This window comes from Clavelina lepadiformis, chromosome 5, assembly GCF_947623445.1.
Source record: "Clavelina lepadiformis chromosome 5, kaClaLepa1.1, whole genome shotgun sequence".
In the NCBI taxonomy this organism is placed as follows: domain Eukaryota; kingdom Metazoa; phylum Chordata; class Ascidiacea; order Aplousobranchia; family Clavelinidae; genus Clavelina; species Clavelina lepadiformis.
This window is the reverse complement of record NC_135244.1, coordinates 14839770-14866675: the sequence shown is the minus strand read 5'-3', so window position 1 is coordinate 14866675 and position 26906 is coordinate 14839770. Positions and strand designations below refer to the sequence as shown.

Sequence of the window (26906 nt, the reverse complement as noted above, 5' to 3'; positions counted from 1 at the left end):
GGTTTGAAAAAAATGATCAACTGTAAATCATATAATTTGACAAGGACCCAGCTTTCGAACCGATTTAAAAAAGTTTCGATTGTTTTCATTAGATTGAGTTTTTATAGGGGATTCTGTTCATAAATACCAAAGTTACTTCCGTAAAATTTATTTGCGTTAAATCTACTTCACTTAGAATGAACTTTTCCAGAGGACCACTTACACCAGAAGCTAGAGCGAGGTAGGCCTACTTCATCAATTCATTTTTGCATTTTAGAAATATTTCACTTATCGGTAATCAATCTACTTCAGTAAGCAGAAGAGTCATGTTTAAACTTGTCACCTTGTTGGTGATTGAAAAAGTTCTGTCTGTTTTTCATTTGTTTAAAATCACTCAAAATTCACTGTCGTTATGGATCCATCATGCAATCAGAACCTTAAATATTTTACTGTTGATTTCTTACTCTGTGCCAACTATTAAAACATTTGCCAAGTCTGCTAAAATTGCAAGATAGATTTGAATTTGTGGGAATAACAAAAATGGTCAATATTCATGCATACATTTGTGTTTGACTTTGTACTTCCCTTACTTATAGTATACTTGACTCAGATAACAGATGTATATCTTACAATACATTATACATTCCACAATACAATATTCTTATAATGTTCGTAACCCTACTTCCACTGGAGTTTTTCCATGGATTTTGTAAAATTTCATCGTCGTACGATTATTTTAAAGGGAAGCTCAATCCAAGTTTATGGAAGAATCTGTGCAAAAAGTGCAGAAATATTTTGGCCTAATGTGCAATGAAATGGGTGGTATATGTCGCAAAACTGGTCGGCTGCGTGATAAATATGACGCACTTGCAAAGGTATGTGGTGTCTGTATAGCCGTATGCTATGCTTTTATTAGTTTTTAAAAATTAATGTATATATCGCGATGTACTAATATTATTTATAAAAGTAATGAAATAAGTTATAATAATTCATCATATAAATTCTAACAACAGCAGTAGTGAGACAGGAAGGATGCAATAATTGCATTGCAATAACTGTAGTGACTGAGAATATAGTTTCTGTGTGCTAATTTATGATATGACCTTAATGTTATTTATCTCTTGTAGACTTGCCTTGATTATGCAAATGTTGAAACTGGACCTCTAAATAAAAGTTTAACAAAATTTGCTGAGCACATTTCAGCAATTCAAGACTACAGACAAGCAGAAGTTAGTTTAATTATAAATAGAGTACCCGGCTATGTTGCATTTTAATATGTAGTCACTTTTCCAAAGCTGCATTCAAATTTTTGACAAATATTTATCAATTATCATACATTTGGCAAGCTCAACCCCTCGCACAGTGTGGACCAGCCAGTCTGCCGAATGTCATAATGGCTGCGAGTTTTGTTCCATCATTGTCACTTAATAATTATCATTTGTATCCACTATTACAACAACTACTAGTCTGTGCCATTTGGAGTGTTATGAGTCATTACAAATCCATAACATTTTTCCATCCCCGAACAATTTATCTCCACCATTTTTTTGCTCGATTTGGTTTATTTACTAGTACCAATACTAATACATGTCAGTGGATGGTTATAAAAATTTTTAGGAATTTTCAGCAAAAATACATCGAACATTTGTTTGAATTGTGGGCTGATAGTAATTAATTTATACAGATCACATGCAAAACACAACAGATATTTGACAAGAGCACAAAATATCGCGAGAATTTTTTTGTGTTTAGTTTAATTACTAGTAATATGTCTGATGTTTGGTCACGACTATTAAATTAGTTGCAAAAAATTAACTTTAGCTTAGAATTTCGTAAGAGTTTTATTAGCATAATCACAGCCTTTGATAATATAACGGCAATGGGTAGTTAACTTAATACCGTTGCTAAAACAATATCAATCTCCTCATGCTGTTAGCTTACCAAGACCCAGCTTTTACAAGCCGAATTGGTGTCTCGCTTGTCTCAGTACCTCTTTTCAATTTGCTTATCATGCATATTTATGTTATATTTGATTGACCAGAATTTTGTAAAAAATTGGAATTTTTTTGCTGGCCACTTGAAGGAGCTTCGTGAGTCGCTGGTTGGATGGTTTTAACTTATATTCAGGATTTATTTTCGCCTACAATTAATGTATATTTTCTGGAATTTTAGAGTGTAGTCTTTAATGTATATATATCAGTCCCACATCCATGTTTGATGGAAGATAGGTAACTTTATTGTACATTTAATTTAATGTGCTTTGTTAGCTTTTTGGTAATTTAAAAACTACTGTACCACCATGGGATTTGATACTCTTATTGTATATTCCTTAATAATATCTGATGCCAAACTTATCTATCGTATGTGCAGCTTGAAAGATTGGAAAGAAAAGTAGTTGATCCACTTTCAACATATGGTTCTGAGTGCAAGCATACTCAAGTACGGGTTTTTTCTATTCAATTGAAGCTATTCTTTTGTTATTACTTGGCTGAAAAAGAAAATGCAGTGTGTGTTTGATAGATTTTTTTTTTATTTTCTTGTTCTTGTTTTCGATTTTTTAATTTTGGTGTATGTTAACTGTTTTTACATTTTATTGTTTGCAGGATGATCTAAACAAATCCTTTAAGGCAAGAAATCGGGAGCTTAAACAACAACAAAGAGTTGAAAATGTTCACCACAAATCACCAAGTGACCGTCATGCTATTGTAAGCCACCACAACTTTTTTTACAAATAGACTGTTGTTTTGTTACGTATGTTTTTTTATAATTTATTTATCAACTATGCATTTGAAATTCTTTTATTTAAGTTTTTACAATCATTAGGATCACACCACTCACATGTTACCTGTAGCATAACATATACCATATGTTAGTAACATACGTTTGAACCTTACTTTATTAAAGACTTTAGCCGAAGCAGAATTGCAAAAGAGAACACTTGATGTTGCTAGAACTACGCGTACTCTGGAGGAAACTGTTGATAGATTTGAAGTAAAAAAGATCCAAGATTTAAAGGTTGTATAGTTGATGGACATTATATTTTCCTGTATATTTTGTGTAAGTAAATAAAGTCAGTAGCCATTGCATCAAAGATCTTACATTTGCGCAGAAATCGCAAATTTCTTCTGCTGCAAATAATGCGTAATTGTCTTGTTTTTTTCTCTTAATGCAGAACATTTTGTCAGAGTTTGTAAAGATTGAAATGCTGTTTCATGCAAAAGCCCTTGAAGTGTATACTACGGCTTACAGTGAATTTATAAATCTAGATGAAGAAGAACACATAGAGGTTTGTTCGTTTCATATTGCTGGAGCTGCAACCAGAGCATTAAAGTGCAGTTTGTGTTGTAATAAAGGTTTATATGCATTTTCACTTTGGCCATTAATTAGATGTTTCGGAACACTTTACGACCACAATCATCCATGCAAAAAAGAATGGATGTGGCCAAAAATCTGGGTGATATCACTCTTTCTGATGAAACACAACAATCCGGGCTGCCAACACCGAAACCTCGTGCAAAAGGGAAAGCGAAAAAGAGGCAAAATAATTACGAATTGGATTATGAATCAATTTCAACTAACTACATTACACCATTAGTACATTAATTTAAAAACATTTTATGGTGCAACAGAACTGAAGTTGAATCAGAAGATGACGATGATGTTGATGAGGAGGAGGACGAAGAGGATGAGGATGATGAAGGGGATTGGGGAAGTGAAGAGGAAGAAACAGAAGATGATTATGAAGACGATGTATAAAAATGCTTTGCTTTTTAGATCTTAATTAATAAAAATGTTTAAACTTCAAACATTGATTGTTATTTGAGTTTGTATACCCAGTGACTGACGTAACATTTTGGTAGTTATATTTACAGGATGACAGCCACCGAGTGCAGGAAGTACATTCGAGAAGAGCCCCCACAAAGCCATGGTAGCAATTTTGCTGTGTACCACTTCAATCCATTCTTATTGTCGCTGCTCTTGGCTAAATTTGGTGCCCTGAAATTTGGATTTACTTTTACTTATGATACTTTTTATGCAAAGTTAATAAATAAGGACTTGTGAAGAAGTTTTGTATAATAATGTCTTTCAGCTCACCTGCATTTATTATTTATGCTACATAGATGTTCCAATGAAGTGTTGTGGGTACGGTTCATTAAATATGTTTGTATAGCAGTTATTTCTGTTTTTATACTTTTCGTAGACTGCGTGCAATTGTAACCCTGCTTAAAAATAGGCTTTTATACATTGGTTTTTCAAAATCAAGTTCTTTCAAGCGTAACTGAAGTAGATGTTGACTTAATGGAAAATATGAAACACAATTTGCAAATAATGCATTATAGCAAGTAATCAATTTAATATTATCTATGATGAATACACAAACTTTTATTACATTACACTTCAGTCGCCGAACCGGTGGTCTCACTGTAATACTTGCTGTATTATTTATCCATCCATTTGTCCAAGTGTAATGTCTGAACCCCCGGATTAGTATGGCAAATGAGCTTGGAAAATAGTTTATTTGTAGTTTAAACTCATGCATCAGGCCCTGTGTTGTATTACCTTTGAATCATGTTTAATATGTATTATTTGTGTTTTCTATTAGTAAGTTCAATTGTTTTCTATACTTATATTCACTGAAATTTTGATTATTTAGATATTTTATAAATTTCGTGTAGCATGTTACATACTTTGATTCACAAATGAAATTTATTCTACCAATAATTAATGGTGATGTTATTTTGACATTTGTGTAGTCTGAAACCCAACAATGTTACAATTAGTAGGTCAAGTTTCACGGCGTCGCATGTGTTTAGCTTTGTTTATTTAGGTTTTGAACTATTTCAGTTTGTCTGTGAACAAAAATACATACAAATTATGTACGTTTGGTGATTAATGAAATACTATGAAACTATTTCTATGACCACCTCTTAACAGTGTGAAATTATTTTCCAATCTTGTTGGTCTTCATTTTATTCCAAAATGTTCAAATAGTACATTTACAATTAAGGCAGTTAGTAGCTGCCGCAATTGCACAAGGACTTTCACAAATCAAGGTTGCCATGAGTGTACCAAACCAAATAATCTACACACCAACACAACTTGCATGAAATTATGGATCACTCGCAAATATAATTCATTATCAACAATAACTTGCCTCAAACACCATTTTCACGTAGTATTAGCTAACAGCAATAAATACAAGTTAGATATTATAAAACCAAACTTAAAATACTTTAATTGTATGCAATACAGTAAAGCATACAGCACTTGGCCCACCCTCAAGGTATAATTTAAACTTTTCAACAACTAATGGCAACAGCATTACAGATTTTATTCTCATTGCAAAAGGTCCTTTTGAATTTGGTCAACTTCTAAACCTTACCAATAAACACCGTTGATGGCATCTTTACAAACGTCAATAAAAATATCGATAGTATGTGGAAAAATCCACCTTTGGTATGCACATTGCTCTATAAAGCATGTGCAATAGTCAGAAATGAGATCTGTTTTTTGCTTAAAAGAGCAGTGTGCTCATGCCTCCAACTTCAGCTTGCTCTTTGACAAATATTTCAAAATATTGGTAGATGATAGTGACAGCCAATAAGATCCCGGTGCCAGAGCCGATTGCACCAATGAAATCAGCCATAACTGAAAGTGCCCCGATGCAAAGACCTCCGAAGGCTGCTGCAGTTGGTATGTATCTGTTAAAATTACGACACATCAGACAAACAAAACACCTCAATAACTAATTCGTTTACAAAAATATGTTACCTGTTAAGTTCATGAATCATTGATTTTTCACGATGACCACGCATCACCATCTGCTGCTCCTTCAACTGCTTAGCGACATCTTTGGCAGCAGACCCAGACACTTCAATCCAAGTCTAAAAAGAAATTTTATTGTTTAGTCGCATGTTTTTTCATGTAGTTGGAAAAAAGCAAATATTTACTTCCGTTGATGGTCAAGCAGGATGATAAGCAGTATTTCATTTCTATTTCAGCATTTCTAGTATTTATAACCGATAATCACCTTTGAAAAGAATGCACACGATCCCAGCATAAATATCACATAAATAATTGCATGGATTGGGTCATGGAGCATGCCAGTAAACGATTCTGGTGGTGATAAGTAATAACAAAGACCACCAATAGGATAAGAACGAGCAGGGCCTCCACCTTCAACATCCTATGAAAGATGAACATCAAGAAAAATTTCTAAACAAATCTAATCTATTGGTGCAGGTCTTGTTGCTCACCGCCCAGACACCGAGCAGGCTGATCAAGAAATTTCCACGGAATCGAAGTGCAAGCATTTGGGATATTACATACAAGTTGGAAACAAGAGCAGATTGCAAAATGATTGGGATGTTGGAAGTGTAAAAGAGCTTGATTGGATAACTGCTTTGTTGTCCTCTGTAGCGAGCAGATTTTATTGGCAAATCAACACGGAAACCCTGGTGGTCAAATGTTGTTTCAAGTTAATTCAAGGTAAAACACTCCACCATTAGTAAGTTCACGTTAAATATACAAATGACAAGTACCTGGAAGTAGATGACGACAGCAAAGACAAAGATGGTAGCCATCAAATTAAGCAGGTTCGGAAGATTCTGACGATAGAAAGCTTCATGGAGGGCTCGAACTTTGTCAGATCTAGTGGCAAGCAGGTGGAAGAGAGCAATAATTGCACCTTCAAACTCAGTACCTGTCGAGATAAGCAAATTCTTTTCTTTTAAAAAAGTTAATCATTCCAATATTCTGCTATCAGCTAAAATATAGTAGAGGATTTTCCACAGTGCAAATTATGTTATGCTTATACCTTTTCCAGTGTTAACCGTGGCTGGGCTGAATGATTTCCACACAATTGTTTCACAAATATTGGTGGCAATAAAAAGTGAAATACCAGACCCCAGACCATATCCTTTCTGCAGAAGCTCATCAAGCAACAAAACAATCAAACTGGCCACAAACAACTGCAAAATGAAAGACAATAAAAATGGAGTGCATTTTTTATTTGTAAGGTATAAGTAGCTGAGATTACCTGAATGATAATCAGAAGACAGATTCCAGCACCCATGTCAGATGGCTCACCATACATTCCAGTCATCACATAGACAACAGCTTGACCAACAGCAATTGCCATACCGAACAATTTTTGCGCTCCATTGAACAGGGCTCTACAAAATTACATTCAAAGTAAATATAGCACCATTTGTAGATTGAGATCATTAATTTTTGTGAATATGATGTTCAATTTATCAACATGATGTTCAACTGAAAATAGTTGATAGATCAAGTTATCCAAGCTTTGAGTTGAAAACAGCCAAGTGATATCATAGGTGTCAGGTTTTGAAATTCTTTGGGTCTGCGAAGCTTAAAAAACCTAGATTTCCAAATATGGGGATTCCTCTAATTCACAAATTTTAAAAGCTGTTTTTAAGGCGAAGCAAAGGTACTTAAGTAAGGCGAAGCAATGAAGCGCATGTGCGAAAAATGCTTTGTCCAGCAATTTGATGGCAAATGAAGTTAGTTTTCAATGAAAACCATTCAAACACAGGCTGTAGTCTACTGGAGTAGGCCTATTGTATATAAGCCTACAACAAACAAATGAACCACATGATTATTTTGCCTTAATAATGGATGAGGTTAAGAGTTGCTGGACCAAGGTAGCCTAATTAGATATAGATTAAAAAAATTTAAATTCAAATAGGCCTGTTTTAGACTTGAAATTAACTTAAAAACATACTGTACCGTAGATACCGGACTACCACGACAGAAAAGCTGGGTGTGAAATCTTACTTTATACAACTACTTTCAATTATCCTATTAACATTAAATGCAGTGCTGCATCACAATCGCACCGTTTTCTTTAAAAAATTGTTTACATTTTATATTTTGTGTCATTTTGTCAGTTACAGTCCAATTATGCTAGGTAATATTGTCATGATACAATCTGCAAAAAAATTCTGATTTTTGGAACTATTTAAGTTCAAAAATGGTAAGCCATTTCCAAAGTGAAACGTTTTGCTTAAATGGTTTGTATTAAGCTGGATAAAACAACGTACAGTCGTACACCAATTTTTTACTAGTGGCCAACAATTTATGGAAATTATTGCCAGTTTTTGTTAAACAAGATTAGGTAAAATAGAAATAGGCGAGTCACTCACGCAAGTTCAAAATTTTTGCATTTCTCTAGTTAAGCATACACGCTTAATTTGTATAATGCCCACAAAACTATGATACTGTGCCTGTTTGCTTGAAACAAGCAGTAAATTTTGACATTGCTACCTGTGTTAATGTTGAAATAAGAATCAACTCAATTCTACAAAACTACTCAAAACTTGACTTTCCAAGTAATGCACCTGGAATATTTTAAAAGTATACCTGTCTTTTGGAGTATCACCAACTTCAATAAGCTTGGCACCAGCCAGGAGCTGCATTATAAGACCAGATGTAACGATTGGTGTGATACCAAGTTCCATGAGCGTTCCTCTGTTGGATGCCATAATTACTCTCATCCAATAAAAAGGATCAGCTGAATCACTTGACATGATGCCAAACAAGGGAATCTAATATATGTTAATAAACAAAAAAGTTATAAAACTAGAGTGTGTGAGACGAATTATCCAAACAAGTATTTTTACATAATATTAGAGCATGAAACTTTACTTACCTGACAGCAAACTAAAAAGATGAATAATGTAATCGCAGTCCATAATACTTTTTCACGAAATTGAATCTAAAAGAAAGAACTTAATTAGTTTAAGAATCGGTAATTGAATGACAGCTATAAACAAAAAATAAAAGTTCACTATTTGATATCCGCATACGTAAATTATTGTCATATTTGCTTATATTTAATAAAGCAATTTCTTTCTTCATCTTCATCAATTTTATCTAACCTGACATCATCCCCATCAAGTTCAACTCAAAATGTTAAAGAATAAATATTTGGTGTAATTATCATACACCGAGACTGGAAAGTATTTACAGTTTCTGAGAAGAAACTGTGCGGGTAGAGACACAAACTTTAGTGTGACTGGAGGCACTGGAACTTGTTTTTTGTTTATTTATTTACATCGTAAACTGACATTCAAACAAATAAAATTTTCCTACTTGTTTATGATAAATCAACATGAACATTGCTAGCCTATGTCTTATATGTGTGTTTGCCACAGTATCCACGATGGCCGAACACCACCACAGAGTTAAAGTTAAGTGCTTTGTAATAAAAACATGTAAACTTAAAATATGTAATGTAACAACTGACCAACTGGTATTGGTACATTTATTTTTACACACCAACCTTTCTTTGTGGTTTCTCAATTTCAGGTAAAACTGCACAAAACGGCCTGATTATCTCCAAAAACTTCACTACAAATTAAACCGATATTAGTCAAGCAAGTTATAAAATATTGTGAAATAAACATACTACACAAACACTGGTCTGGTCTTTGTAAACATGTATAAAAAATATGATAAATGGATAATATCACTGAAGTCACTTTCAATAAAACCAAGACAAGAAATATTCAACCCCAACTATACATCTTTTACTTTCATGCTCACAAAATCAAATATTACCAAACTGGAAAGTATTGCAGTTTTCGACAAGAAATCATTAGTGGAGAGACACAAAGTTTCACAAAAATTAGCTTAACTGTATTATTCTCAGTTAAAAATTGAACACTACACCACATTTTCTTACTTACCACCCATGGTGAACGATCTTTTACGGAATCACCTTGATCAAATAGCGGAATTTAAAGTAATGTCAAAATGTTGTTGCTTCTTGAACTGGTGAAGCAGTACAGGAATATATATTGACGATACAAGTCAACAAGCACAATGTAGAAGCTTTTCTTAACTTTAACTACAGTATTACCTTAAGCTGAGATACCCTGTTCCTAAATATTAAACACAAAAATCAACTGACAATGCTATTTCGCGCAAAATATAATCGGAACTACATTTAAGCACAGAACGCTTGAAGAAAATGAAATGAAATAGAGCCAGGAACCACACCGGGTCACGTGATATTTGCTACACGTCGACATTACGTCAGAAACGTTACACTCCATTGAACGCCAGCACGATAGTTTTAAGATGTGTGAGTTCATTTGCTCCTAGCCAAAAGCTTGGTGTTTGAAGTGTGGTGAATAAAAGGTGTGCGTATATTTTAGTATATACAGTATTGTTAAGGGTATCTCATAACATCAAATTTATCGGTTATTACAGCGTACTGTCACACCACGTTTTTTAAAAGCTTTAAATTTTTACAAACTGGAAAACACTGCAAATAAGCGTATACAGTTCATTTATTCATTCATTTTATTTTTCGTCTTAAATGTGCTGACGCAGGTGGTCGCAAACATACAAGGAATAAAGATGATATTTGCCACAAATAAGTCAGGCAAATGTGGCAAGGCCTGGAAGGCAAAAACGTACATTACAACAATACAGACTCTATAGTCTTTACTATAGAATGAAAAAATGAGGTAAAACTTGTCAGCGTCAGCAAGGCCAACAAACCTAAATTACAAAACACATAATTTTAGTTTTTCATATTTTGCAACTTACACATAAATTGATCTGTATTTGTAAAAATCACAGTATCTACAAAACGCATTCTCCAAAAGATTAAATATAACTCAGAAAAATAACTGCGGCGAAATAACAGATGTGAAATAAACGACAAAACGTAATATAATGCCAATCACAACATCGGTTAAAGCAAGTCAGGATGGCCGAGTGGTCTAAGGCGCCAGACTCAAGAACGACTAGTTCTTCGCCGCTTCGCGGTGATTGGGTGTTCTGGTCTCCGAATGGAGGCGTGGGTTCGAATCCCACTTCTGACACATAATTTTTTTAAATTGATAATTTTTAGAGTACTACCCAGGTCATTTCTTTCGAGACAGAGATTTTTTTAATTTCTCCAACAGGTCAGCAAAGACTTTTAAACTGTACCACTATTTTAACCCCAACTAAATGCAACTGCGCTCTTCAAACTTTCGTCATATCAACTAGCCTAGCATAGCAGCTGAAATTTGTTCTCAAAAGTAAACAGTAATCTAAATGTAAGAAAGATAATGCATTTATTGATGAGTCACGCCAAATCAAAATGTATAAGAATGACTGCAAATTAAATAGATGAATACATACGATTGACAACAAAAATTACACACAATATTGCACACGGCGGTACTGGTAACTCGCAAAGCTGGGACAATCAACATTAAGACTCCACTAAATGCACATTTTGGTTTCAATTGGCTTCCTGGAGAAGCAAAGCGAACTTGAAATCGACGAAAGAACTGTCGGTGTGTTTAGAAACCAATAGAACACCATGCAAAATATCAATAAAACTATCAAAAAATATAAAACATGGATTCTCGCTTAAATGTCTCAGGATTTGTATACACGAACAGGTAATAGGCAAGCCAAGCAATCTTCAACGTGTTAGACTCTAACACGTTAGGGACATTCAATAGAGTACATATCAGTACTATATATAATTTAGATGGATGTGTGATACAACAAAACATGAAGCATATACGATCAGTGCATTTCAGGTGCGTTGTTAGTTGGGTGTATATTAAGAAGTAGATTTTATGAAAGTTAAGCAAAGTGACGGTAAAACATGCCTATTCGAAGAGTACTTTGGCGAAACTGCAAATGAAAATTTAAAGTGATTTTACATGTACTATACAAACACTACTTTCGAAGTGTAGGGCCATGGAAAGCCAATCTGGACAAAAAGCAAAGATCTTGCGCAAAACAAAAAATTATGTCTTCATTCATGGCGGCCACGCATGCAAAACCCAACATGGTAATTTTAAATATCCATTCTTTCTGGACTTTGGCCAAGACAACGCAAACCAAATTGAAATGCATGTAATACATGTAACCAACTATAAATACAAGTTTTAACTCAAAATTTCGATTAATTCGAAGTGTTTTTCTGGTTCCCACGTCATTAACTATATCCAAATTGCTTGAAAACGCACCCACTACAATGCAAATATAATAGTGGGTTGATATAGGCTTGAAAAGTCGAGCGTTAATTTTGCGTTCCATAATTAAATGTCTCTTCACCGTAAGACTTTGAAGTGGACTCCAGTGTATAACGCTATTTAAGAACCTGAGTCGTGGTAGTCGCAACCCTGTAACTGAAGGGGTGATAAAAATTCATGTACACCAATGGAAGAAAGAAAAATGAAGAATTTAAAGCAACTAAAATAAGCAGGGAGTCCAAAAAGGTTATGATCTTTATGATAACCTAGTTGGCTAGCCAAGGTGAAACCAGGGGTATTAGGGTTATTTGCGAATCTAGGTTATTTGTCGCCAACTTAACCTACTTCGGATATCTCGAAGTAATATAACTGATTCATTCAGCTGAAAGTTAAAGAACTTCCCCACTGAACTGCCGAGTTGACTTTGTTTATGTGTAAGACCTTGACTTGGTTTAGAATGGCTTTCCATAGCACACTAGCGGACCGGCGTACATTTAACCGGCGACCAGCAGGTCGTCGTAGCACCTTTCGCAGACACGAACAGGATTCTTGGACGAAGCCACGGTTGCGTTGCGGGAGGAACACTCCGCACAGAAGATATCACCGCAATGCCGACAATGATGTTTTCGTACAGTAAGAGAAAAGTTACGACTACAAGCCTTGCATTGGTTGATATTTTTATCATCGGCCCATTGCCTCGATATAGTCGTTGTGTGTTTGACCTGTTCACAGTTTAGTTTGCGTGTTAAGTAGATGGTGATATATGACTTACAACAATATGTAATTTCATTTGCACCAAAATAATGTGAAGTCGCTTTTACAACTACCTGCAACGCCTGATTTTCCCTTCCAAGTTCGTGCATGGCGGAGTGAGCGTCGTCCAATTTTCGGCGAAGTTCGTTAAACCGACTGGTCATTTGCTCGACTTGTTGTTCAGCATTCAGACATCTTTCCAACAGCGTCCGACGTTCGTCTGCATTGTTTTGCACTGTCGCCTATTGAGGTTTAAAAGAAAAATAATTACTGGTCTTCAACCGCTTTAATACCAAGTTGCATCTGAATTGCAGTTGTTCGACCTAACTTTTCATAAAAAGCAATATCAAGTAAATGTAGTGCACCTGGCTTATTTTGGAACTTGACAAAATTTCACAAAAACTTACGTTGAGAACGACAAGTTGTCCTCTTAAGTCATCATTTTCCCTGGTTGTAGCATCAACACGCTGAGTAGTTGCAACCCATTCAGATCTTGTGCTGTTCAAATTTTCCGTGAGAGCACCAATTTCAAGTTGTAACCTTGATTCACTTACAACCTTTTCAGCCGCACTTTCTTCTAATTCGTTGTTCTTCTTTTCCTAAATAAACCAAACGGTTTTCTGCTATAACAACACGCCGAAGCTTGGATTGTTGATAAAGGAAACATATATCGTTGGTTCTTCTGGTTAGACTCCCGGATATGAGAAAGATGTTTTGACAATAACTTCATTTGATCATAGTTATCGATGGTGACCATTTCTCCACTTATGATTTCATTATTATTTTATTTAAAAACTTAAATAGCTAAACAGCGTATTACACACGTCATCATACTAAAAATCTAAATTCATCTACAACTTAATCGCCTTGGGCAAAAGTGGCACCAATTAAAACGATTTCGACGTAAGATAAAATTAAGTTTCAACAAAGCAAAGCGGTTATATAGTTTCTCTTTCTCTGACAAGCGGCTGCTAACCCAACTATGGTAGAGGGCTACACCATATTTATTATTCACAAAAATGTGATGTTTTGCAATTAACAGACATACTAAGAATTAGAAAAAACAGAAGTTATTTCCACTTACTATTTGCGTTTTTAAATCGGTGATCTTAAGTTCTTGTAGATTGGAATTCGCCTTTGCTTTCTCTTGAGCTTCAAAAGCTGTTTTCTTCTCGTTTTCCAGAGAAGTTTGAAGCGCGTTAATCGACTTCTGAAGCTCCACTTTATGGCCCAGTAATAAGCTTTGTGCCGCTTCTAAGGAATCAACTTTTTCAAGGAATGCATCCCTATAAACAGTAACAAAATAAAACTTGGCATCTACTTCAAAATCGTTTTGTTGTTGACCACTTCAAAGTGCATATAGAGTATGGAATAGAATGCAATGAATCAACTACAAAGGTACTTTTCACTTGTCCATAAAGATTCTTGAGAGCTCCATTCTTCCAGTAATCTTTTCATTTCATCCTCTTTTCGGAAATTATCTTCTTGTCTTTGATGTTTTTCTGCATCCAAGTCAGTTTTCATTGATTTCAAGCTTTCTTGCAACACCCTTACCTAAATAGGTACACTGGTACAATAAAAAAATTCAGGAATCGCACACCTGCAACTTTTTAAATGATATTGTGCAATTTTGTTTAAAAATATTACTTCAGTTTCAAATTCACTAGATTTTTCATCCCATTCAATTTTTCTTGACATGGCCTCATCTTCAGTTAGTCTGAGCTTCTCTTTAATATTTGTAATATCACCATTTAGTTTTACATTGTCTTCACAGCTGCTTGAAAGTTGTTCCTAGTAATAACAAGTTACAACATTAACCTTTAGTAACAGGCACTGATTGAGCGAGTGTTGACCAACCTAATTGCAAAACTCATGTCAGACAAAAATATGCCTCTTTTTTATCTGCAACGTTTACAACGCCCAGAAAGAGGTTACTCGTATATAGTTCGTAGAAAAGTACTATTTTGGTTAGTCATGTAGTCACGTATAAATTGCCAATACCTCCATGTCATTGATCTTTTTAATGTGATCTTCGTTGACTCTTTCAAGAACTGCACTTTTCTCTTCCAAGTCTGTTTTACTATTTTTCAGTTGTTGAGATATTAGCCTAACTTCATTCAACTCTGTTTTGGAGTTTTCAAGGTCAACTTCAGTTTCTGTCAGATGGGTGGTCATGCTCTCGAGCTCTGATTTAACTCTCTGAAAAAGTGAACACAAAGAAATAACTTTTAACTTGTCACATACAACTATCTAAAATAGACAACGGCGAAGCAAAAAAACCAAGGAAGGAATATAATATTACAAATGTTTACATTGAGTGACTTGAAAACATAATAAACTAAACAAGATTTTCAAAACAGGCTGAAAAAGAGTTAAAAATAAAATAAAACCAAAATGTGAGGAAACTGGCCCCTTTCAAAAGATCTGTAAGAATGGACAAAATGATGGTTCCATTGTAGCTATAACATATTGCATGACTTACATCTAATTCATCTTGGGTAGATCTTGCCACCTCAGATTTCTGATTTACTTCAGACACCTTCTTTTCCGTTTCACTACGACTTAAAACGAGACTTTCTTCCAGCATCACAATTTTCTGATGGTGATCTGAAATCTCAGAGTTCAACCTGGAAGTTAAAAAAAATTAAAAACTTCCGAAAATCACTTACACAAAAAAGCAGCTAACGAAGTATCATTTCGTTTACCGCTGTTCAATTTCATTTCTTTCTGATCGCATCTTATTCAGTAATTTTTCTTTGGCAGAAATATCCTCCTGATGAGATAATATGCAAGATTCAGCAGACTTTAGAGCTTCTTCTGACTTGGTTTTAAGCAGGCGCTCATTTTCCAAAACGTTTGCCTGGTTCTAAAACATGCAGCTAGAGTGAAACGTTTTAAATCAGATTCTCGCAAATCTTAATTTTATTCAAACTAATCCAATCAAAAAACATCTCTTACCAATATAAACTAACTTATTGCTTTAATCATAATAAGGAAGCAATACATTCAAAAATATACTGGTAAGAAATAATTTAAATCCTTTACCACAAAAGATAACAAGCCCATATGTCCTGGATGATATAGTTACCTTTGCTTCTTCTTTTAACTTATTGATTTCTTCATTGTATTGATCAGAGTCTCGATTCATCTTTACTTCCAAATCTTTTTGCCGCTCTTCAAATTGTGAGCTCTCCTTTTTTCGTTCTTCCACCTCATTTTGATGAGCAAGTTGGGAGGCTTCAAATGCTTCTTTGACTTTGGTTAACTCTTCTAAAATTTCGTCAAGTTCAAGTTTGGTGGTGTTGCATGTTTCTTCTAGATTTGCCGCTTGTTTCTTTGTCTGTATTAAGTCAAAATACCGAGTAGTTTAGTATTTATATAATTATCATAAAATTTTTCGTTTCATAGCGTAATTTATGAGTGGTACATAGGTTGTAAGTAGTCGAATCCGCTTAATTCGGACACCGGATAACCCGGACAACCGCTTTATTCGGCCAAAATGCTCGGGAACGGAACAAAAGTAAAAATTGAACGTAAAAAACTCCCGTTAATTCGGACAATTCTCCGCTTAATTCGGACACAGGTTCGCAATTCCATTGTTAGGTTATGAGTTTATGACACAATAAACAGTACTTCGTTCGTTTTAACACAAGATGCGATTGCATTATGAGTGATTATGGTGAAACAATGACGATCGATGCAGTAACAATCGACAATGAACTCATATAAGGCCATGTCAGCTTCATAGTCGCTTTTACTTCGGTACAATTGCGTCCATCTTGTAGAACAGAATGGTACAGAAAAGTTTAGCACAAAAAGTGAAATTGCTCACTAAAGTAAACGAAGACGTTTTATGTGATCAGTGCCAATTACTGCAGTATAGCGCAGCTGCAATTCATTTATTACGCAACAGTACAGTATTTTAAATGCGTTTTCTGCCTTTACGAATGACCATGAAACGAACAACTGATTTTCCGCTTAATTCGGACAAAGCCGTTTCTCCGCTTAATTCGGCCAAAATTGAGCGGAACCAAAGTGTCCGAATTAAGCGGAGTCGACTGTATTGGACAAAATGGTATTGGAGCTTTTTAGCAGCATTTTGAAAGAGCAATAGATCACATCAAACTATATGCAGTCATACTAACTTCATCAAGGTTTTTTTCAATAGCTTCTCGCATTGATATTTGCTCTGAATGTTCTTTTGTCTTAACCTGTAAATCATCTTTAACATCCTTTAAAATTGAGTTCAAGCTTGCAATTCTGTATGAGAAAAGCAAAAAAATCTTAAAAATATAGAAACTGTAAAAACAAAGCTAATTTTGGAAATATTTTAAATTTTTAAAAAGTAGTAAGAAACCAGTAAGATTTTTGTTCAGAAAAAAACGCAACGAATTAACACAGAATTTGTAACATTCTCTACATAAGTTGAGTACAACTTACTTTTCTGCATGTTTAGTTTCTGTAGCTTTCATTGCTTCATTTCTTCTTTCATTGTCTTCCTGATGAGCTCGCTTAGCGTCTTCCAGATCAATCCTGAGTCTTGATACATCTTCATGGGCATCCTGCTTTTCTCTTTCCATCTTATCGAAGTTGCTCTTCAAGTTAGCAAGCTCCAAATGATAATCCTGTCTCTGCTGATTCACTTGAGTCTAATCAAGGATGAAAATACGTAAGTACGAAAAAAAGTGATGCATGAACAGCAAATGCATATAACCAAACAAAATCATAACTCCATAAAAATTAAATAAAGCATGTACTGCTGTATGAAAGTAATTCTTACCTTGAGATCATCCATTGCACTCTGCAAAGATGTCAGATCAGCATTTCGTTTCTCCAGTTCTTTGGTCTTTTCCTCAAGAGACCACTTGACAGAGTTTAAGTGACTTTCCATATCAGCTCGCTGAGTGGCGCTAGCAGCTTGCGTTGTCAATAAGAGCTCTGCCTTGACCTATCCACAAACATTAATTACCAAAACACGTTAATAATAAAGTCCACTCTTATGAAAATGAAAAATAGAACAATTTTGATATTTAAATCTTCTACCTTTATCATGACTATTTACACAATTACTTATTTATATTTTAATATCTAATCTAATTTTCATTCATTTTTATTGCTTATTTAATTATTTATGGCCAAAATCTACTTTAATTTACTTTGAAATCAGCCTCCAACTGCATGCTTTTTTCTTTTTCAGCTGTGAGATCATCTTTAATTTTTATAACCAATTGTTGGGAAGATTCATATTTTTCTTGAATTGACACCAAACTTGCGTTTACTTCTGCTAACTTTGCATTTATACTTTGCATGGCGAGTTCATGTTCACTGAAGAGTGCAAGATTATATACGTAAAAAAAGGAAAACAGATTTCTGTTGGAAATATAACGAAACACCTATTGTTATCCAATTTTGCTAACTATGGCAGTATTTAGAAAACTCCATTTCAGGTGTACAAAATGTTTTAACTTTTGAAAAACCAGGCACAATAAAAAATACACCTTGATTCACTTCGTAGTTTTTGCAGAGCTTCTTCTTTCTGCATTCTTAAAGAATCATTTTCCTCAGCAATTTGTGCTCTTGCAACAGCTTCACCCTCACCAGCTTCCATCTGTGCCATTAGGACAGTTCGTTCTTCTCGTAATCTGGGGAAACATTGTGATGTGTAATGAACTAATGATACAACAAAAAGGTTTAATCTTCAAGCCTGTACAATGTACAAGCTTTGCAATTACCAGCTTACATAACAATATACAGTATATGCAAATAGTGATTATTCATCCACAAAAGCAAATCTTACTTAGCCGCTTCCTCTGTTGATGATTCCCGTCTTGCAATTTCCTCATCAAGTTTGTTGGAAGCCATGATTAATTTTTCCTAAAATAAATCATTTTGTCTTTTGTTTGGTTTAAAAATAATAATTTTCTGCCCACTACTTCTGCAAAAATACCTTCAATGATTCCATTTCCTGTGATTTCACAGCAAAATTGGTATTTAATACATGATTTTTTTCTTGAGTTTCCTCAAATGTTTTACGTGCATCTTCAAGCTTTGAATGAGCTTCAATCAGATTTCTTTCCATTTGATTCTTTTGTTCATTAATTTGGTTACTCTAGAAACAAACGAGCTTGGGTCAGATATCAGTTTCAATCAGAAGAAATGCTAGAACTTTGGAGTCATTTAAAAAATCAATACCTGCATTTTTAGCACAACTAACTCCTGCTGCAACTCCAACACCTTGCTTTGAATATTATTCCTCTCATCATTGTGGTCATTTTTCATTTTCTCCACATTATCTTCCAGTGTTTTTTTTCCCCCCAATAGCTAGTAAAAAATTCACAAAAAAAATTATAGCCCCAAGAGATTTAATTCACTACCATATACATAACTTGTGTACTAATAAGTACGATCATGTTGGCATATTATGAAACAAATGCTTATAAACATACAACAATCAATCGAGCAAAGACTTTACAGCAATTACTTGAATATTGTCAGCTTCAAATGTTTCTAATTTCATTTTTAATTGGGCTATCTCAAAATGAAGATCATGCTGAACCGAACTGCTCTCTGACTCGACTTGCTTGCTCATTGCTCTGTAACCATAAAAGTATATTGACTACTAGCCTTTGGAAAAATTTAAATTTTGACATTAATATTTCAGATCAAACTATAAAACCAATATAACCACAGTACCCAACTCAAAATTGAAGATAACATTGAAATAATTTGAGTTATCCAAAGTTTGTGTATGGTATGTGAAGTTGCTATATACATAATATTACTAATTAGACATTTTGTTGGGGATCAATTTTAGGTTACATTAAATTATCTGAAATTTTAAGGTGAAAGGCAAGTTCAAAAACAAGTCAAGAGTCTTAAGAGAAGAATTAGTTGTCAGTAAGTATACTATAATTGCCGAACATGTGTGGCAAATTTGCTACTAATGATGGTGACGGTTATTATGACATCACAGTGTTAAATCAACATGCTTGGCGTTTGATGCAAATACAGCTGCAGAGTGGTAGGGTGTCAAAGTTTTTGGATGGAAAAACGATTCAACAGAAACGCAATTAGTTGCAGATGATGTGTATTTCCAGCATGGAAATGTCCCAGGTGAAAGTACATGCACTAGTGAAATAGTCATGTCCTTACGACAGTTACTGGAACCAGGCTAGGCTAGCGCCAACAACCAAGACAGAAATCAGTCAACTGTAGCTTGGCATCTACCTTCATTACCAGTACAACTACAGCTACAGCCAATGTAATTTAAGTTAGTGAGGGGGAAGTTCCAAAACAAGTTGGTCTTAAATCGAAGAGTAGTTGTCAGTAAATATACTCATGAAAGGATTTTTAATAATGTCTTATTGTCTTTACTTGCCTGTCACAGGAAACGTTCTATTCATGACGTAATAAGAATTGCCATGCTCGTTATGTTTAAACAATCAATTTGAATTTTTTGCCACTTATTTATGGCAATAACTGCTTAGCCACTACATATTAATACACAAATCGTTTCACCAGTATATTTACTGACAACCACTGGACTTGCCCCTCACTTTATGCTTATTTAAGTAAGCTATTCTTGTTAAGGACTTAAGCATGCTTTAATGAATGTTCCTTTTTCTTGTCGCCAACATACATTCTATCCATACTTGATCCAAACACCAGTGTCATGCATATCATCTTAACATAGTGATGTCATCATTGCCAGAGTGTAGGTCATAATCATTGCAAAACCTTGGTTTATTGTTACACCACTAATTGCTTAACCACTAAACATTATTGAAAAAATCCTTCTTTGCATTACTTACTGACAACTATTGTTTGATTTAACACCAACGTGTGTTTGCACATGCCACTCACTTTAGTTGAGTTAACGATACGAGTTAATGATATTGCATCCATAGACATAACAGAATTTAAAACCTCATTTTCACATACTTTATTTCGTCAAATCTTCGTTCCAAGTTATTTTTTTCCTGTTTCATATGTTCAACAGTAGCTTTGTTTTCATTAAGCTGTGATTCCAATTCATCTTTTTCCATGTACACTGCGTCCAATCGAGCTTCCTTCTCGGTAATTGCCCTTTCATATTCCTCACAGAGCCTTCTCATAAAACAAACAATGATGTACGAGATCTTATTAAAACCACTTTATTTAACATTTCTAACATAATAAAAAAGTGAACATTACAAAATACGTTTTGCTTGAAACCTACGAAATATTTTAATAAGTAAATTTTGTTTTATCATACTTTTCAATCTTTTTGGTAGATTCAAGTAATTTAGCTTCTGCATCTGATTTAGCAGCTTCAATCAACAGATATTCATTGTTAAGATGACTAAATCGGCTTTGCTCATCTTCACACAACTTCTTAGAATTCTCAAGCTCTTCAGAAAGCCTAACATGTAAAAAATTGTTCACATACTCTTTGACAACATTCTTTGGCACATTACAACACATTTTTACTAAATATATTACAAGATAGCAAAACCTGCTTGATAGAGCATCAGTTCATATAACCACGCAATACAGTGGTAGAGCAAAGCACTCATTACAGCAGTTTCGGCTGTTATGGAAGAAGTGATGATTTTCGCATTATAAATTTTTTGCTTACTCAAACAGGCCCATCACTTATTAGAGCAACTTGACACAAGGCGACACCGGTTTAGCTCGAAAAGTGCAACCTGCTGTTGAAGCCTGATCACACAACCAAAAGCAAATTCAATAGTCAAAATTTGACCAATTGTTTTTTCTTGAACACTGAATAGTAGCAGGAATGTTCAGTAAATCTCTTTACTTGTGCGACTTTCCTTTTACACACTAACTTTCATAGTGAAAAAGAGCTCTCATCGCATGAAAGAAAAATCACTTATTATAGCAGGTTTTGCCATTCCCAGGAGTGCTCTGTTAAACAGTGTTCGCCATGGGTAAATTATCTTTGAATGCAAAATATCAATACTACAATACTTCATCCTAGCAATGCAGGATATACTGACAATAAAACAGTTTTTTTAAACCTGGCAACATCATTTTTTAATAATGACTTTTCCTCTTGTAGTTGATTTATTTCATAGCTCAGCGAGTGTGAGTAACCTTGCTCCTTTTCCAGTGATGACAGTAGATTCACAATCTCCTCCTGCAACCAACTAGATGTTAAAAATCACTGAACAACAACTGGATATCTTTACCATTGAAGCAGTCTAGTTACTTGTTTCGTGTTTTCTTTTTGTGAATATAACTTGTTTAAGTCATCCTTTTCCTGTTGCAGCAATTTTGTTGATTCATCCTTTTCAGCAGCAGTCTGCTTATTCTCTACTTTTAGCCTCGCATTTTCAGCCTAAAACATTAAAGTGGTAAGATCGTGTTTAAAAACATATCAAAATAGTGAGAAAAGAGGTAGGAACTCACTCTGAATAGATCAAACTCCCTTTGCACAACCTCTGCTTGTTGCTTAGCTTCATCAAGAAGATTCTGAAGATGTTGGCGATCATTTTCAACTTCTTTGCTCTTTTTCTCACTTTCCTGGGTCATCTGATCCATCAAAGTCTGAACAGAGACTAGTTCTTTTTTGAGAACCATCACATCATCTACTCCAGGACGTTGCAACTGCAGGTTCAAAATACCAGCATAAATTATGAGAGCAAACACGTCGAGTGTTATGCAATGCTGGGATAGGTAGACCTAATAAAGATTACTTCATTGCACTATACACCTTATATACTTAGTATTACAACTTTGCTAGAATATTTGAAAACACACAATTAATACAGAAATCACATGCTTAATTATCAGGTCAAAATTATAAAAATTCTTTACTGATATACTCGAATTTGCTTCATGCATATTGAAATTAAAAATATTCTATGACATTCCAAATCTTATTACAGTGAAATCTTGTTAATCAGAACTGTTTTGTCACCAAAGTATCTTTAAGAGAGAGATTTAAAAATTAAAAAAAAAAATCACACAAATGATACAGCATTTAACAAACAATATACAGTATGCAACAAAAGCACTCATACAAGCCAAAGACAATACAGTCCAGTGACCGCTCCTGTATTAATGTCAAGCACATTTTCCGTCTTTTTTAAAAGATATTTGACCTTTAGGACCATGTTAATGTCATGCCAACACACATTAAGTTAAATATGCACAAATTGCACACTACACATCTTACACCCAATTCATTAGCAGTAATTCTTCCCTTTTAGTTTATGGACACACCATTTGAACACAATTCACATCCAAGTCGTAATTATCACTTCGGATTAACCAGAGTTTAAGTTACAGTTATGGAAGGTTAGTTTCAAGACTTCCTTTGTAAGTATGCAGTATGGTAAGTTTCAAACAGTAGGCCTAAATTTTATGAGATAAAAAACTACTATTCAATAAATTAGATAGGAGGAAATTCATTCCTTGATAATTTGTGTTGGATAGGGTCAGTCATGGATTAAGAACTTCAGAAAAAAAATATCTCACAGTATTTTACTTGAAGATAAAAAATCAACTTAAAAAATTTACAGGCTCAATAAAATAAATATAAAAACAGATTGCTCTAAATATGTTGCTACTTAACTAAAGAAGTCAACAACATTTTATCAATTTGCTGCTTCTGCAATGATTTTTTAAATGTCAGACTCAGAACTCCGAAGCCTCACAATAATTACAAGACATAAATAAGATTAACCTTTAGAGAATGTAACATTTTATAGATAGAAAATATCTATATCATCGTTATCTAGAATATCAACGTTATAGAGAATATATGAATTTATATCCCGGTGATACTGCATAGAATATTGTATATATATACTGTGCGTAATGCATGTACTCTATGGAGGGACAGTCATTTGATTTAAGATCATCCAGTATATGAACCAACAACATGCACTAAGTTTGAGAATTATTATTAATGCCATTCCATTCTTTAAATAACATTGCTTTTAAATGATCGTATCACATTACAATAGTGAAGAGCTATTGTATTCAAAGTGTAAAAAAGGGTCGCAAATCTATATTTTGCAGATGAGAAATTGCACAAAAAAATTGTGCTGCTTGATGGATACAGTATGATATATCAAATACAGTATCATATATCAAATATTACTTGCAAGCATTTGTCTCGTTGCATCTTTCATTATATGATAACATACTGTTGTTGGACATATAATATGTTGGAACGTTTAGTAGCTGTACACTGTTGTATAGAAGTACAGTTCTGAACTCTTAAACTGAATATCATTATAAATAAACTGCAAATATTGTAAAAAGAACCATTTGGAAGATGACATAAACATTGTAAGTCAGAAGTACTTGTACAAGCTGTACCAAAACAGTACAGTTTCTATATGTGATGTGCTAGTACTTACAACGTTTGAACACTGTGAAACACTAGCGGCACCGCATGATGGGTAGTTCTGACCACTGGGTATTTAGAAGAACGGTAAGCTGAATCAGCTGCTTATACCATATGTAATCAGTTCTTAACCATTAATACGCATCAATCAAGAGCTTAAAAATGTTTCCTGAACTTCACCCATACCACTTGTTATTATAACATACTGTTAGACTCACAGACTAAATCCAACAGATTCGACAGTCACACAAATGCTAGAAAACTGCAGTTAAATAAACAAATCAAATCTGATCAACTTTACATGAAATCATCAATAATTAGGTTAACATGTCTGAATACCAATTAACATCCCATTTCCAAAAAATCATAAAATAAATTTAATGCAATTTACAAAATGCAAACTTTGTAAAGTGATTATTACAGATTGCTCTCATAAAGCTCTTACGAAATGTGAATACCTCGTGCACAATCTATAATATGAAAATGGCTAAATTAAGGCTTTGCAAAAACAAAAAAAATATGGCAAAACCAAGTGTTTAGCCATAAGCATCAACAATACTGTATGATAACCAGGTACCTTTTCCTTCACAATAGATTCAACTGTGTGGCCTGGTGGCTGCAAAAATTTTAACTAAATTTGCAACATAAAGACACACCTTATATTAAGTACCAGTACTTACTCCTCATTCATTAGAATAAGAAACATCACAATGTTCGTTATTTAAAACATGATCATATTTTCTCATACCAGTTGAGATTCAAGGTCTCTAACCCAAGCAGCTGCCTTTTCAAGTTCAATACTTTGGTTCTGGCATCTTTCTTCCACCGCTACTTTCTGGCTTTCCAATTCATCATTCTCTGCTTTAACACCTGCAATATCAACTGTTTACCAAATGGCAGAATATGATTGTTATTGTCACATTGTGTATTACTGTGTTTTTAACATCAAAATTCTTTTTGAAAGATGCATTAGAAAAAAAGAAATAAAAAATTGTTTTCTTCAGTTTACAATTTTCTCGCCAGCTGTACTGACAGAGAAAAATATGTTTTCTTGCGTAAATTAACTTTATTTGCCATCGAACGTTACTTTAACTCTTGCAAATTAGCTTAATCAGGGCAAAAAAAATGTGAGAAGTTATACAACGACTGGAATATAAAATATAAATTCCATTGTTTCCTTCAATTTGATATTATCCTGTACCTGCAATAGTTTGAGCCAAGTTCATAGCTTTCTTCTCTAATAGTTCCTTTTGTCTAGCAAGCTCTTCATTTGTTGCTGTAGCAATTTGCAATTGTGCTTGTAAAGTTTCATAATCTGGAAAAATTTATAATATATTTTGCAATAACATGCAGCATGTAAGGCCTATTTATAATTCACACTTGTAAATGAAGTAACGAGAACTGGTTCTTGTTACTAATATATCTTAATTCTTAACGTATTTTACTAATTTTTAACGTATTATATCACTATCAGTCATGTAAAATGCTCACAGTTGCAGCTCTACTTTTTCCCTTGCATTATGTTTTTCATGTAAAAAAACAAAAATCTGACAGCATCAAATTGATATTACCAGCTGAAATATTGACTTTTTCATTTTGTATTGATGCTATTTCCTTCTTTAGTTCTGAGGTGTACCACTTTTCTTCTTTGAGTGATGCCTGCAGGTCTTCTATTTCAGCTACCAGAGTTGGATTGTTGCTGTTACTATATAATAGTTTTGTTTAAATGACCACACAAAAACTGAAATCCCAACCAAAATACGTAGAATTCATTCACACATACTACTACCTAGTGGATGTAGCATAGTTTTCATTTCCTGTTTCCTCTGCATTATTCACACCACCAATGCCATTGCTTCTTGGAGGAGAGGCTTCCGTTTTTATGTGCTGTGGAGAGTGCTCCTGCACATGTGTACTGTCACTTATAACATCTGCCCAAACAAATAATTATTTAGTTAAGTACAAATGTTGTTGTATACAAAATAAAACTGAAACATGTCATCAAAGTCTTATAAAAACAGTTCTGCTCACAAGTACCTGTACTTTAAAACAATACCGAGTACAAACAAATTATTCAGCTGCAAAGACATTAGCATATTAATAACCATTTGTTTGTGGCTTTAAAGTAGAGTCAGGCTGATCTGGAGTTGAATGAGCAACATCAAAATGTCTCTGTAACTCCTCGGCTGATTTTTGGTTGACCATACAAATAGGGCATATAAATCCCTGCAAGAATTAAAGCACATTCAAAATATTATCTCTGAAAAAATGCTATATTATATAGATGTTGAATGTATAAGGAACTGTATAATCTAAAAAAAAGTTATTAAAAACCGTGTGCTCAGGGCTGCTTTCATTCTCACGTCGCTGGGAATTAGATGGCTGTCGATGTTGTCCAGGAGACTGATGCTAAAAAAAAGTGAAGCCTGATAGTTCATGTTAGATATAAAAACTGAAAACATAAACCTGATTCAGATCTGATCTGATTCAGAATTTACATAATTAAGCATTTTACTGCAACCAATAGGCTGCTGAAGTCCAACAGGTAATATAATACTTGTGTTAAAATTGGTTTGATTTTCTGGTCATGTTTTGCAATTTTAATCTCTTGAATGGAGTAAACCCAGCTTAGTAGGCTAACTGCCTCTATTAATTAAATTACCTCTGTATCTCGGAACGTCTTCCGTATACGATTTAGCATTGCAGCTATAAATTTTGGCAGTTTCCAGCTCTTAGGCCACTCAGTTTCAATACAATTGCACTTGTTAACCTAACTTCTGAAATTGTAGTAAGTTCAGGACTTA

At 34.1% G+C, this 26906-nt stretch overlaps 3 protein-coding genes and 1 non-coding gene across 7 annotated transcripts; 2 read left to right on the top strand and 2 right to left on the bottom strand.

Annotated features, from left to right (window-relative positions):
* The first annotated feature begins 62 nt into the window (after positions 1 to 62).
* On the top strand, positions 63 to 4859 carry LOC143459206 (CBY1-interacting BAR domain-containing protein 1-A-like). The gene is made up of 10 exons (XM_076956248.1): positions 63 to 220; positions 722 to 854; positions 1107 to 1208; positions 2350 to 2418; positions 2583 to 2684; positions 2884 to 2994; positions 3152 to 3265; positions 3367 to 3515; positions 3609 to 3729; positions 3852 to 4859. The coding sequence occupies exons 1-10, from the start codon at positions 177 to 179 to the stop codon at positions 3909 to 3911; spliced, it is 1005 nt and encodes a 334-aa protein (XP_076812363.1). The 5' UTR covers positions 63 to 176; the 3' UTR covers positions 3912 to 4859.
* A 73-nt stretch (positions 4860 to 4932) lies between these two features.
* LOC143459205 (protein transport protein Sec61 subunit alpha) lies at positions 4933 to 9903 on the bottom strand. Its single transcript, XM_076956247.1, has 11 exons — positions 9690 to 9903; positions 9284 to 9351; positions 8651 to 8716; positions 8362 to 8546; positions 7019 to 7154; positions 6797 to 6950; positions 6522 to 6682; positions 6237 to 6434; positions 6011 to 6166; positions 5752 to 5864; positions 4933 to 5681 (listed from the first exon to the last, which is right to left on the bottom strand). The coding sequence occupies exons 1-11, from the start codon at positions 9694 to 9696 to the stop codon at positions 5495 to 5497; spliced, it is 1431 nt and encodes a 476-aa protein (XP_076812362.1). The 5' UTR covers positions 9697 to 9903; the 3' UTR covers positions 4933 to 5494.
* Positions 9904 to 10714: 811 nt separating this feature from the next.
* Positions 10715 to 10835, top strand: Trnal-caa (transfer RNA leucine (anticodon CAA)). The gene is made up of 2 exons: positions 10715 to 10752; positions 10790 to 10835. It is a non-coding gene; the product is annotated as a tRNA-Leu (tRNA).
* A 220-nt stretch (positions 10836 to 11055) lies between these two features.
* Positions 11056 to 26906, bottom strand: LOC143459349 (uncharacterized). 4 transcript variants are annotated; one of them, XM_076956453.1, is made up of 32 exons: positions 26765 to 26906; positions 26437 to 26511; positions 26208 to 26328; positions 25889 to 26033; positions 25674 to 25807; positions 25304 to 25417; positions 24851 to 24972; positions 24680 to 24718; positions 22155 to 22352; positions 21955 to 22083; positions 21764 to 21882; positions 20998 to 21144; positions 20685 to 20849; positions 19225 to 19336; positions 18936 to 19064; positions 18691 to 18852; positions 18541 to 18617; positions 18242 to 18385; positions 17900 to 18068; positions 17524 to 17691; positions 17184 to 17392; positions 16889 to 17003; positions 15832 to 16083; positions 15449 to 15609; positions 15226 to 15370; positions 14745 to 14942; positions 14391 to 14534; positions 14146 to 14297; positions 13828 to 14029; positions 13151 to 13342; positions 12818 to 12985; positions 11056 to 12712 (listed from the first exon to the last, which is right to left on the bottom strand). In XM_076956453.1, the coding sequence occupies exons 1-32, from the start codon at positions 26801 to 26803 to the stop codon at positions 12485 to 12487; spliced, it is 4674 nt and encodes a 1557-aa protein (XP_076812568.1). In that variant the 5' UTR covers positions 26804 to 26906; the 3' UTR covers positions 11056 to 12484. The 4 variants fall into 4 exon arrangements, with proteins under 4 accessions (XP_076812568.1, XP_076812569.1, XP_076812570.1 ...); XM_076956454.1 differs by having other exon boundaries at positions 25892 to 26033; XM_076956455.1 differs by having other exon boundaries at positions 25674 to 25801; positions 25892 to 26033.